Genomic DNA, 14,909 nt, shown 5'->3' on the forward strand with positions numbered 1-14,909 from the left:
AGACTTCCAGCTATCCTTTCCCATATCAAAGGAGAGGCCACAGGCTATTGGAGGTGAGTGTTCCCCCAGGAACTCCTCTAGAAACACCCCATTCTGGACTTCCTCATCTGCCTCGGGGTCTCCTGTCCTGCCACTCATGAGAGGCACCTTACTTCATCAACCACTGAGGCAGCCAACAGTCAGGGGAGAGATTGTTTACCCTCCTGCCTTGCCCTGCTTCCTTCCTAAACCTTTTCATTCTAAATGATAAAAAACCACAAAGAAGAAAATATTGGAAAGCAAAAGAAAAATTAATTAGGAAGGAAATATTCTCCCTGGTCTCTAAATAGCCCTGGGAGAAACTGTCTGTAATGGATAAAAGTTAGGGAATTTTAGTTAGTGGTTGGAAATTCAAATCTAATATAGTAGCCTTCACTTTGCATTTTATTTATTCAGTAGTGACGGTATTGTTTTTTATCACAATAAGGATGTATTCCTGACTTCATGATTTTAAAAAACCTCATATTTTAATTACAGGCATAATAGAGGGCAATATTAATTAATATACATAAAGTGCTATTAGTATTCTCTTTGCATGGCACCTTAACAAACATCCTTCCGTTTGGGCAGTGTTTATTCAGCCTCCCGAGTCCAAGGCTCTGACCTTGGCATAGAAGATACACCAGTGAACAAAGCAGGTCTGAACCTTACCCACAAGAAGCAGGCAAACCACTGTGGAGACAGCCATTAAACAAGCTATTGCACATTTAATGATTTGATTCCACTTCTGGTAAGTGCTATGAAGGAGTAGTACAGAGTGACCAGTGAGGTCCCTGTAACAGTCTCTGAGGTGGATCTCATTCTCAATTATGGATAAAGAGTTATCATTAATATTTGTAACATTAAGGTATGATAATTATAATAATGTAAAATATCCTGAACAAATAATCATGATAATTATCACTATTATAATAATGACTTGGGAAATTATTTTAGATCAACTGGTCAGTGAGGAAAAGCATGGGAATAAATGAGGAAGAAAGTCTAAATGTGTGAGAGAGTATAATTACTGCCAAAGAATTTCAATAGCAGCGTTGTATTCCTTCAGAGAGGAAAATGTCTCCATGTAGAGGCTTAGAGACCTTCAATACAAGACATCCACCCCACCTCCAGGACAGCAAGGTACTAAAAGAAGGACAACCTGGAAACAAACACGAGCTTTGTATTTTCCAAAGATACATCCTGTATTTTCCAAGACAGATTTCATTTTGAACACTTGGTCCCTTTGTGCCCATTAACCACTAAACCAATCTGGGAATATCAATATTTTGAGGTTGAAACCACATCCAAGATGACCTCCTCAACCTAGAAGTAGCACAAAAGTCCCAGTCAGACCAAAAACACTGTTTTGCAAAATAGTGCAGCACTAAATGGTAAAAGAGGAACATTTTCTATCAAACCTGTTGCTCTAAACTAGAAACCCCATTACCATGGCTTCAAAGCCGCCATAATAAGGTATTCTTCAATTCTGTAAAATGAGAGCCCATGGAAATGGTACTTTCAGATGTAGAAACCTGGGCATCCCATCAACACATGTGATAAGTTGTTTCTTGCTTATCTCCCCACATGCACTGGCAACTCTAGTAACTCCACAACGATTCTATGAACTAAATACTCTATGTGTCTCTTTACTCCGTGAAGAAAAACTCCTTGTAATTAGAATTCTAGGTGCATGGGTGTCTCCGGACAGCTCACACTGGAAAAGATACCAGTTGATTTATTATATGAAATGAGTGCATTGTAAGGAATTCAGAGTGGTGTTAATGGGACAGCCAATCTTTGCTGGGACCTTAAGTTGCTTCGCTTTAATTTTTGCTGTCACACAATTGTTATAATAAAAAATTACGTTCTATTAAGGAGATGACAAATCTATGACACTTGTGCTACCACTGCCCCTTCCCCCACCACAGTAAACCTTTCACTCTCTAGAATAGACTTGGCCTCAGAGGACAGCTTAATGGAGAGTTCCAAGTAGCTACTCCCCATGAACTGAAAGAAACGCAAGAGTCAGAGTCACTTGCTAATCCTCACATAGACTATCTTACTTAACATTCACAATGCTGGGTTCTATGACACCAGCTGGATTCCATCAGACTTAAACTGTTGCCATTGTTAAGACCTATCTTTGGCACAAAAACAGACACATAGCCCAATGGAAGAGAATAGAAACCCCAGAATTAGACCCATAAAAGTACGGCCAACTAATCTTTGACAAAGCAGGAAAGAATATCCAATGGAAAAAAGACAGTCTCTTTAACAAATGGTGCTGGGAGAACTGGACAGCAACATGCAGAAGGATGAAACTAGACCACTTTCTTACACCATTCACAAAAATAAACTCAAAATGGATAAAGGACCTGAATGTGAGGCAGGAAACCATCAAAACCCTAGAGGAAAAAGCAGGAAAAAACCTCTCTGACCTCAGCCACAGCAGTTTCTTACTTGACACATCCCCAAGGGCAAGGGAATTAAAAGCAAAACTGGACTATCGGGACCTCATGAAGATAAAAAGCTTCTGCACTGCAAAGGAAACAGTCAACAAAACTAAAAGGCAACCAACGGAATGGGAAAAGATATTTGCAAATGACATATCGGACAATGGGCTAGTATCCAAAATCTATAAAGAGCTCACCACGCTCCACACCCGAAAAACAAATATTCCAGTGAAGAAATGGGCAGAAAACATGAATAGACACTTCTCTAAAGAAGACATCCAGATGGCCAACAGGCACACGAAATGATGCTCAACGTTGCTCCTCATCAGGGAAATACAAATCAAAACCACACTCAGATATCACCTCACGCCAGTCAGAGTGGCTAAAATGAACAAATCAGGAGACTATAGATGCTGGAGAGGATGTGGAGAAACGGGAACCCTCTTGCACTGTTGGTGGGAATGCAAACTGGTGCAGCCGCTCTGGAAAACAGTGTGGAGGTTCCTCAAAAAATTAAAAATAGATCTACCCTATGACCCAGCAATAGCGCTGCTAGGAATTTACCCAAGGGATACAGGAGTACTGATGCATAGGGGCACTTGTACCCCAATGTTTATAGCAGCACTCTCAACAATAGCCAAATTGTGGAAAGAGCCTAAATGTCCATCAACTGATGAATAGATAAAGAAATTGTGGTTTATATACACAATGGAGTACTACGCGGCAATGAGAAAGAATGAAATATGGCCTTTTGTAGCAAAGGCCTTTTGTGGGTGGAACTGGAGAGTGTTATGCTAAGTGAGACTCTTAAAAACTGAGAACAAACTGAGGGTTGATGGGGGTGGGAGGGAGGGGAGGGTGGGTGATGGGTATTGAGGAGGGCACCTGTTGGGATGAGCTCTGGGTGTTGTATGGAAACCAATTTGACAATAAATTTCATATTTTAAAAAAATAATAATTAAAAAATTAAAAATTAAAAAATTTTAAAAAAGACCTATCTTTGATATTGCTGAGGAATGTGAATGGAATGAGAAGAAAAATGAAGCTAAGGTCATTATCAAGTCAATTACACTGTTCACCTTCCTCAATTTCCACCAGTTGTACCATAAACAGACAAGATTACATTAGCCAGTCACTGACCTTATGGAGCGCAGGAGCCAAGACTGGTACCAAGAACCCATTGTAAATATAATTAACAAGCTGATTGCGAATCAAGGGGTGAGCCACCTAAGAGAGAAACAGGTAGTCATGAAAAAGACAAAGAGTTTAATCTTTAGGTCTTCTTAAAATCACACATTTCTGTGAACATCCTACATTAAAAAAGGAAATTCATATTTTGGCCATTTATTCCATGATTAAAAAGTAATTCAGACTTCAAACCACTATGTAATTTTTTTCAGATGGTTTATTCCAGTATAAACAGCTTGGACTTTCAAATTTTAAAATTGGTAACTTTAGGGGTGCCTGTGTGGCTCAGTCACTTAAGCATCTGACTCTTGATTTTTGGCTCAGATCATGATTTCAAGGTTCATGGGATCGAGTCCTATGTTGGGCTCTGCACTGACAGCACAGAGCCTGCTTGGGATTCTCTCTCCCTCTCTCTCTGGCCCCTCACCCCATTCACACTCTCTCTCTCAAAATAAATAAACTTCTGAAATAATTGATAATTTCAAGTTTCTACTTGAAAACAGATAGTGGATTGAATATGTATAAGGACACATAAATTAAAATTAACAAACTGTAAAGTATATTTTTGCCCCATAACTTCACCTATGTCCCATCTCAACTTCTGACTAATTAAAAAAAAAGAGTATAACTACTAGAGTGGACAATTCAATACATTTATTTTTCTAGCAGAAAGAATTCATGTTAATGATGAATTTTCTGACATTTATACTGAGGGGAAGGCATGTAGAAAATCTTTTCATAAAAAATAAGATAGTGTTCAAAAGTTGAAAACATTACCAGAGGTACAACTCTTCCTATGTTTGATTTTTAAAATATATTTAGCATGGATAACACTTTACTAATATCTTTTATGAGTAATCTTTTCAGTAATACCTCCAAACAAAAAGATCTTAAAACTATATGGCCTCAATTTCAAAATATAGCATGAAATATATCAGTTCTCTGTCTTTAACCATGCCTGTTAGCTTTTACTTCTCTTTCTTAAAAAATAATAATAATAATAATAATAATAAAATCAAACAATAAAGTGAAAAGCAATTTCTAGGGAAGTAAAGCTAGATCTTTAAATTACTGATAATCTCTCTCTGTGTGTACATTTGGGAAGGAACTAATAGTTTCATCTTTTTTATTTCCACACACTTCTGCAAGAAATGTTGATAGACTGTAATATTAAAGGGGAAAAAAAAAAACCCTGAAGATGTAATCCATTTATCTTATATATAAATAAAACTTCCTTTGACTTAGCAATAAAAATGAGATAGGAACTAAAGTAATTTACTTTCATTTTCTTCCAGAAGCTATTTCTTTATTTGGTAGATAAACAGATTATAACTAACATTTTTCACCTTATAATCAACATAAGGAAAACTTGATTTCTTAATAAATCCAATATGAAGGTAATATTTGTATTGTATAGAAAGAAAACATTTTTTATGAAAAACCACTACATCCTTAAATATATATAAAATCTGATTTTTATTGAAAGCAGTAACAAGAAATCTGAAGGTAAAAATCTAATCAAGGAGCCAAATATACTAGAGTTCAGTGGTTGTTTCTTCCCCAAAGCAGACCAATTTCAAAGCATAGATTTAATTTGTGTTGCTAAGAAGATGCTTAACTTCTTCTAAATTCAATTGGGATAACAATATTCTTTATGTAGCATGCACCATTAAGCAAAATAAAGTGTTTTCCTTTGTATACTCCCAAGAAGACCTTGAAGTAAGAGTAGTATAATTTGGTGTACTTAGAAGCCTAAAAATATCTATTTAATGAGTGAAGCATTGAACTTATTGTTGATGGTTAAGTGGATAATCAAAACAGAATTAACACTTTTTATAAGGAAGATAAAGAAAACCTACTTATTTTCTTCTCAATTAAAACTTCCCCCAAACCTATAAACTAACATTTTTGTTCATTCAAGGACATTCAGTATGCTTAAAATAAAGCAGCAATATTCCATAAACATTAAAATTTTAAAAAGGAATGCTGATGAACTATCTTCCGCAGTGCTTGTATCCTGAATGCACCAGCACAAAGGGCTCCTCTACTGTGCTCCAGTACCCACCTGTATGACGGCATTACAAAACTCCAGGGAGTTCATGAACTGAACGAGTGCAGGGAGTAGGAGCCAGTCGTCCTTCAGAAGGCAGTGCCATTCCTCACCTTTCTCTTCAAGCTTTGTAGGCAGGGAGGAGTAGAGACCACTGAGCCCGGTTGCAAGTACCTGTGTTCAGACATAAAAATAAGCTCTTTTCCAAAGTTCTTAGCTTGTAACTCATAGCTGCCTGGTGATGCCAATGCCACTTGTCCATAGACAACACTCTAAGCACCGAGGCTATTCAAATATTCAAAAATATCAGCTAGCTAGGAAGGACTCAACAGGTGAAGGGTTCAACTCCAGCCGAGGACACAGCAGCACCAGAGGGATTTGGCTGACACATGCACGGTTAATACAGGCTGCTTATCTCTCATGTGCCAGGCATACGCTAAGCTGGGGGTACAGGGAGTGGAGGGAGACACATGCGGAGATGAAGAAAACATGAGTCTGCCCGTGAGGTGTTTGGGAGAGAGGCGGATCCATATACAATGCATTACAGTACAACACACTGAGTTCAAATCCAGAGAAAGACTAAGGCAATCCAGGACAGAAGATCGCACAGGTTAGAACCATGAGTAGCCTTATGAGAAAGATTCGTGCAGACGTATTAAAGGTCATGACCAATACGCACATGTTTACAGTTTAGAAAGCACCTTAATCTGATCTCCACAAATTATAGCAAGAAGTGGAGGTCATGGGCCAGTGAGATGTGATGATGATCAGCTAAGGTGAGTCTAAGCTGAAGCATCAGCAATAAGAGAAGAGAGGAGGAAATAGAGCTGAGTATCATGTGTCAGGTGGCTGTGAGAGTGCACTAGGTAGGCCTCTATCAACCCAGTAGTAATCCAAAGGTCACAGGGTTTATTTACATCCTCTCTCAGTGCTAACAAGAAACTTTCAGCATTTGGGCTTAGTCAGTGAGGGTGAATGAGAACTCAAATTTGTCAGGTTATCCAGCTAGGTCTTTAAGAAAATAGCGATCCTCTTTTTTTTTTTTTTTTTTTTTTTCAAAGAGAGAATGTGAGCAGGGGAGGGGCAGAGAGAGAGAGAGAGAGACAGAGAGACAGAGAGACTTAAGCAGGCTCCATGCCCATCGGGGAGCCCAAAGCAAGGCTCATTCTCACACTATGAGATCATGACCTGAGCTGAAATCAAGAATCAGATGCTTAACCGACTGGGCCACCCAGGCACCCTGGTGATGCCTTTAATAGAGATAGAAGTGTAGGAAAGAAACACATTTACAGTGGGTACCTATTGATTTTATCTTGCAGAGTATAAGACCAAGGAAAACTATTAATTTCACAGTACTAGAGGCCTCCCAATTGGGAACTGATGCCAGCTAAACAGCACCTTAGAGATCCCCAATCTGGCAGCCATGCAAAGAACAGGCAGGAGTGGCCCAGAATGGGTGCAACGAGGTCATCTATAGAAGGCACTGCTCCAGGGTAAATGCTAAAATTACAAGGAATTCAAATCAGATTGAACACTCAAGGAAACGTTCAATCCTGAGTTAGCCCCAGAAAAGAAAGAGTGAAGTATTCATTGATCTGACCGTCTAATAAGAGATGAACAGGCCAATTACAATAGTGCAATAAATACTCAAAATATGTAAGAGAAAAAATATAGTGCTCTGGATATACAAAAGGCTCTTACTCTAGACTTGGGGGGCTGAGAGCATGAAATGTTCTCAACAGAACTGATATCCAAGCTGCTGAGGAATAAATAGGAGTTACGCCAAAAAAGAGCCTTGGAAGGAAGACTATTTCAAGCAGCGGATGTACGAAAGCTCATAGGGGTAAGAAAAGATGGCATCTTCCAGGAACTAAGAGAAATACAGCATTACTGGAATGTAAAGGTAGAGGTAGAAAGAACCAGGCAGGTTCAGATCCTATAGGGTTTTGGAGGCCAGGGAAAAGAGCTTGAGGGACACCCCAATGGGGAGCCTAGTAGACAGATGTGTGCGTCTGATGCTCAGGAGTGGGATCTGGACCAGACGTGGAGATCTGGAGTCATCCATTTGTAGACGGTACCTCAAGCCATCAAGACCAGAGAGAGGAGGGAAGGCAGGTTCAGACAGATGAGATACGACAAAATAATCCAGGGCTTGGCATCAGAAACAGAAAGTCAGAAGAAAGTATGGAAACAGGTAGGCTGAACTTGGAAAAATTATCTGCCAACTCATTGCTGTCTCTCCTTTTCTCTTGTCCTGTTCCCACAGCACTCTCCCATCTCTCTGTGGAACAGTCATCTTTCTGGTCGTCTTTATTAGATGATTGGCTATTTTCTCCAGTTCATCTGGTCTGACTTATTCACTCCTCTTTCCCCAGCACCAGCCTTCCATAGTGCCTGGCCGACAGTCGGTGTTCTAGAAATATGTGTAGGTTGCATGAATGAATCTGAACTCTGAGCAAAGTCTTGGAAAGGAAGACATAAATATTTAGCAATGAAGGTTTGGAGTCTTGTTCTTAAGACTATGCAATACTCATTATTCTGCAGAACATTTTCATCCATGTTTCTCTGCCACTCTGAAGAAGACAGCACAGGCATCCTCTGGCTCCACTTTCTGTAGGTCAGAACACAGTAGGCCTCTGTGTCCAGCTGTCACGTGGCACTGTCCTTCTGCACAGGCAGGCTTCTGTTTGCATCTGAACCATGCCCTTCTCAGAATACTCTTTTTGAAAGTGAATACTAGGGCACCTGGGTGGCTCAGTCGGTTAGCATCTGACTCTTGGTTTCAGCTCAGGTCAAGAACTCGCAGTTCGTGAGTTCGAGCCCCATGTCAGGCTCTGTGCTAACAGAGTGGAGCCTGCTTGGGATTCTCTCTCTCTCCCTCTCTTTTTCCTCCCCACCCTTGCCCCTCCCCCACTCGCTCTCTGTCACTCTCTCAAAATAAATAAATAAACTTAAAATTTTTTTTTCTTAAGTAAAATATTAGGTATGTGTTATTTTTAATTACTGTCAGTGATGTATGTAATTTGAAAATTAATGTTGCTGTAATTATATTGATATACTGAATAGTTATTCCCAGCTTTTTAGTCAGACAAATTAGGCCTGTCTATGAATTCATCTTCAAAGCCTCAAAGTGGTTAAGGAATCGGGAGTATGCAGAATTAAAGCCTTTGTACTGCGGTTAATTTAGCATGAGTTAGCAAATGTAATTGATTTTTAAAATGTGACATCAAGATTAGATTTCCCTTCAAGGAGAATTCTCCGTCTCTGTTCTCCCTTGCCAGAGGTTCCAAATTTGTAACAGGTAACTCACTCGGGTCACATTCAAAACTGGAATTAAAATGATTTGTTTGGGTATGTTGACAAGGAGTTAAATACTTTAAATAGGGGACATTCTTCTTTGGGACAACAAATGCCCTGATTTTGAAAAAGAGATAAATGCACAATCTCGTTTACTGTTTGTTTCCAGTACTTTAACATATTATCTGGCTTGAAGGTGTTCACTTGAGTGAGTGAATGAATGCATCAATAAAGGTCATTATAAACAAAACAGAGAAATACATATACTCTTGACGACTCCCATGTTGAAATGGTTCACCTGTTTTTCTCAGGGCCCTTCACACTCCACTGTGGGCTTCTCTCCCAGATGCGCCCCCCTGCTCCTCCACACCGCCCAACTCCCACTCTCTCCCATGGCATCAGCTGGTGTCTCTGTATGAAGACCTTGGATTCTCAATCTCCAGGCCTGTAGTCTGTTGTGGAGTTGGATGTGTTATTCATAGCGAGTGCTTCTAGCATCTGATACTCAACATACCTGACTGGACAGATCATCCACACCTCCAGTGTGGACTAGAATGAGCAAGTCAGACCGGGTGAGCCGAAGAAGACAGCCAACAAACTAACAAATGCAAGAAACACGAATGCTCTACAGAGGGACTTAGGGGGTGCTGTAGGAACAGTAGAAGGGAAAAGGAGAGGCAACAATAGGTTTTGTAGATCATTTTCCCAGTAGTTTAATGACATAATCTATTCACTTTTATATTTCATTCTTAACGTAAAAATTTAAAAAAATATAGACATTCAACAGCTAAACATAAAATGCCCATCTATTATTTGAGCCTTTTATGATCCTCTCTACAAAACAAACAAAAAAAAAGTAATTGTAAAACATAGTATTTATTCCCAGCCCATTAAGTGTTAACTCAGTATTTCTAATTTATCTTCTCTCAAGAGTCTCCTTAAAAGAAAGCTAATCACCATATAAAATCGTAAGGATAACAACAGTTTAAAACAACAGGGTGCCTGGGTAGCTCAGTTGGTTAAGCGATCAGGTCATGATCTCGCAGTTCGTGAGTTTGAGCCCCATGTCAGGGCTCTCTCACACATACTCTCTTTCTCTCAAAAACTTTAAAAACAAAATAAAATAAAAAGCAAACCACTTCCCTGACAGCAGAACAGTATGGGACCTGTTGCAACTGTGGATTTTAGTATCAGACTAACACGGTTTCAAACCTGACTTTGCCATTTACAGAGGTTTCTAAGGTTCAGCTTCTTCAGTGAACTGGTGAAAGAATTAAAGACAATACGCATGTACAGAGATGGGCATCGTGGCTTACACACAGCAGTGTTTCCAGTGGAGGTAAAGAAAGAGGACATGCACAGAGGGTGGAACAATTCAAGGAAGGTCCATCATTAACTTTAAACACTAATGGTACCTGGTTAATTTTAGCAAAAGAAAAAGATTTCTAGAAGATGACTTTAGTCTGAAGCTAGCAGCAAAACAGCTGGTGGGGACCATTTGATACAACTTGCCAAAATAAAAAAGCTCATAAATTTTGGATAGGAGATAAATAACTTTCTATCAGTGGCTGTGTACCTACAGGTTGCTTACTTCAATTTGCATTTCCTGATTTACATATATGCAGCTTTCTACTTTGGCCAATATGTAACAAGTGACGAAGACATAACCATCAATATTTGGTTACAAAAAATCAAAAGTGATAGGGTCATATATAGTTGCCCATCCATCATTTGTCGGTACTAAACTGTACCCTAGAGTTTTCTAATTCTCCTCCTTTTCTGGGAGAGCACGTCTTGCCAGTGGAGGCAGCGGAACGAGCTCTTCCTAAAAACTACAACACAAAAGTTTCCAAAATGTGGTCCAGTTTCCTGAAAGAGTCATTACTCTTCCCAAAGCCTGATGCTAACACACTTTGACAATCATACTAATTACAGAAAGCTTTTTGTCAATTGTGGTCCTTAGCTGGATGGCTAACAGAGTACGCTTTTATCATCAACATAAAGAGTTCTTTTTTTTTTTTAATTATGTTGTCAGATGTAATTATAGAAAACTGGGTACAAATGAGATTATGGGATCTATCCTGAGGGGCAACTTGGCACAACGGACCTCTGTGTTCCACTCTAGCAAATAAGGTCAGCTGGAGCTGTTGTTGTCCCTCCGATTTTAATGAACTGTACAGTGTTTTAAAACACGTTTTTATAAAAGCAACAATTACTCAGTGAATTCTGCTTATAACACATAATAAGTGGGTATCTAAACATTAAAAACTGCTCCATTCTAGTGATATGTTTACATTTTGAAGTATAAAATATTACAAACATAAAACCTAAAAACACCTCCAAGACTTAACATATTTTAATATTTTGCCATAATTTATTCAGAGTGCTCTTTATTTTTTCAAAAAAAAAAAAACCCAAAAAACAAAAAAAACAACCACATTACAAATAGAGCTAAAGCCTACTCCAATCGTATAACCATCATTTCTCCTTCCTTCATCCCCAGAAATAACCACAATTTTGAACTCAGTACATATTATTCCTGTGCTTGGTCTTGTACTTTCGCTGTATACATATGTGTCCAAAAAACAGTCTATACTAAAGTTTTGTGAGTTAAAACCTTATGTAAATTTTATGTAAATACTAACATGCTATATGAAACCTCTTTCTACTTTTTCTACTCAACATGTTTTTAGATTACTGGTGTTCACACATGTGGATCTAGTTACATGCTAATACATGTGATTCATTCATTTTGAATCCTGAGTAGTATTCCATTGAAAAAAAATAAACCATTCATTTATCTTTCCCTTACTGCATTTGTTTTGCTCTTCCTCAAATCACTATTCTATTGAGTATCTTTGTGTGTGTACCCTTGTAAACATGTGCCAGATTTCCCTGGGGCAGATATCTAGAAGTGAAGACAAGATTACATAGTATGCAAATATTCCATTTTATTAAATATTGCCATACAGCTTTCCTGCATTATTGTACCAATTTATATTCTCAAGACTTCTTGTTTTTTCTCACCCTTGACAGCACTTGGTGTTAACAGATGTCCAACAGTTAGCCAACTTGATGAGCATTATCTGGTGTCTCACTGTGGGTTCAATCTGCATTTTCCCTGATGCTACTGAGGATGAGAATATTTTCATATGTTTATTGGCCTTGGGTGTCTTCTGGGAACTGTCTATTCATATCCTTTGCTCCACACTGGGTGTGGAGCCCGATGGGAGGCTTGAACTCAAAGCCCTCAGATCAAGACCTGAGCTGAGATCAAGAGTTAGACACTTAACCAACTGAGCCATGCAGGCCTCCTTTGCCCTTTTTTCTAATGGGCTGTTTCATTGTTTTCTTATTAATTTGTAGCATTACATATATTTTTGTGTATTTGGGGTTCCAATCACATATACAGTTATGTGTATTACAAATATCTTCAAATCTGTGTTTTTGTTCTTAATTCTAGTCGCTTCCTTATGGTTCATGCATTATAGGAAGTCTTCACATAATAAACAAAGTGCTGCTTAAGCACAAGGGTCCTTGAGTCAGGTTGCCCGAGTTCAGATCCCGACTTCATCTCTTACTAGCCATGAGGCCTTTTACAAATTTACTTACTGTCACTGTGCCTCAATTTCTTCATCTATAAAAAAGGGTATAATACTAGTACTTACAGTTGTGAGGACTAGATGATTTAATACATGTAAAGCATGAAGAACAGTATCGGCCATACAGTAAGTTCTCAACAAATACATTACTGTTACCATTATTCATAATCATCTGTTATACCTGGTCTTTTACACACATTTATAGGACTTTTAGCAGTGATTTGTCATGTTCCATGAAGAATCCTATTGGGATTTTGATTTAAGTCACATTAACACTTCATAAATTACACCTTACATTTGCAAGGGGGCAATGTTACTTTTACCTGGAGAGATAAAGTGATCACCACTTTAACCAATAAGTAAGCAAGTGTAGCATCACAAAAGTGAGACGACCCAACACATGCTTCTTGATATAATGCAGTAAGACGTGTATCACATCACCTGTAAAGTATTCTTACAAACTTACCCTGAATTTAATCAAGCACTTAGACCTAACTTCCAATTTGCGGGACATACAGGTGATAGGGACAAGTTAAACTACATAAGAAACAAACCCAGAGTATGTAGGACATTCAACAAAACAATGGCTTCTCTTAAAAAGTCACTGTCATTAAGGAAAAAAGTGGCAGGTTGTTATAGATTAATAGTGACTTAAAGAGATATGACAGGGGTGCCTGGGTGGCTCAGTCGGTTGAGCGTCCGACTTCGGCTCAGGTCATGATCTCACGGTCTGTGAGTTCGAGCCCCACGTCGGGCTCTGTGCTGACAGCTCAGAGCCTGGAGCCTGCTTCCGATTCTGTGTCTCCCTCTCTCTCTTCCCGTCCCCTGCTCATGCTCTGTCTCTCTCTGTCTCAAAAATAAATAAAAACATTAAAAAAAAAAAAAAAGATATGACAATCAGAGATGTACCTTGTATCAGACTCCAGTTTGAAAAAAAAAAAACCTACAAAAATCATTCAAGGCATAACTGAGAAATTGGATATTAGATCCTATTACGGAATTATTGTATAATTTTCTTAGGTATAATAAAGGCATTGTGGTTATGCAGGAGAGTGTCCTTATTTATAGGAGATTCATACTAAAGTATTTAATGTCTGTAACTTAATTCCAAATGTCTCTATCTTCATTTCAAATGGTACAGCAGAAACAAAAAACATAGATGATAAACATAAATATTAACAATTTTGAATGTAAGTCGTGTGTATTTGGTGATCATTTCGGTATTCCTCCAAGTTTTCTGTATTTTACCTTTTTTATAATAAAAGGTTGTAAATCATAAGTGGCATTAACTTTATGGACTGATTTTCAGGAAAGTGTCATCTACACGGTATCTACAAACTAAACAGTTTTCCATTTATTTAGGTCTTCTTTTATACTGATTAAAAAAGTTTTATAATTTTCTCTGTAAAACCCTTTTCACAGATTTGTTAGATTTATTCAAGATACCTTAGAATTGTTTGCTTTTGCAGATAATATCTTTTCTTAATTGCCTTTTGCATACTGATCTGGAGAACCACCTGAATATTTTGATGATTTGTTTCAATGGCTGTGCTCCTTCTTTAACAGAACTACCCAAAACAATTCAAATAAGCCCAAGCCCAAACCCAAACCTCTGGATAGGTCCCTCACAAAACTATTTTTAGTAAGCTTCTGCCTCCACAGCATTGCTCATATCCAGCCCTTCCTTGCCATTCTCATCCCTATCGTTCTTGTTTCTAGACCCTAATGTATCTCCCGACCTCCTCAGCATCTCCCCATCTTGAGCAAACTCACCTATCTTACCCAGTTTAAACTCCTAAAAGAATTCTGATTCTACCGTGTTATTGCTCAAATTTCTTCAAGAGCTCTCTGAACTGGATAGAGCAAATGTGATAGGCACTAATGCCCACCCACACCCACACACCCACACTGTCCGCTTCTAATCCCTGAACCTGTGAATGTAATAGGTTACATGGCAAAGGGGAATTAACGTTGCTCATCAGCTGATGGTTAAATAAGGTCATCCTGGATAATCCAGGTAAACCCAAAGTAAATTGCAAGGCTCCTTCAAAGTAGAAGAGGGAGGAGTGACTACAAAATGGTGTTCAGAGAGATACAATACTGCTGACTGCACAAGTGGAGGAAGGGGACACAGGCCAAGGAATGTGGGAGGCTTCTAGAGGCAGGATAGGGCAGGGAAGTGCACTCACCACGAGAGCCTCCAGAAAGGAGCACAGCCCTGCCAAGATCTCCATTTTAGCCCAGTGACACCTGCTGGACTTCGAACCTACAGTAAGCCAATACTACCGTAAGATAATG

At 38.8% G+C, this 14,909-nt stretch overlaps 1 protein-coding gene across 2 annotated transcripts in view; it reads right to left on the reverse strand.

The window, feature by feature from the left end:
- The window catches only part of FHIP1A (FHF complex subunit HOOK interacting protein 1A), a 248,154-nt gene that overhangs the window by 62,275 nt on the left and 170,970 nt on the right, over positions 1 to 14,909 (reverse strand). For both annotated transcript variants that reach the window (XM_058721167.1, XM_058721168.1), the window contains 2 exons: positions 5,728 to 5,886; positions 3,615 to 3,701 (listed from right to left, as the gene is read on the reverse strand). In XM_058721167.1, the coding sequence (XP_058577150.1) occupies positions 3,615 to 3,701; positions 5,728 to 5,886 (246 nt within the window). The remainder of the gene's footprint in view (positions 1 to 3,614; positions 3,702 to 5,727; positions 5,887 to 14,909) is intronic.

This window comes from Neofelis nebulosa, chromosome 3 (assembly GCF_028018385.1).
Source record: "Neofelis nebulosa isolate mNeoNeb1 chromosome 3, mNeoNeb1.pri, whole genome shotgun sequence".
Taxonomy (NCBI): Eukaryota; Metazoa; Chordata; class Mammalia; order Carnivora; family Felidae; genus Neofelis; species Neofelis nebulosa.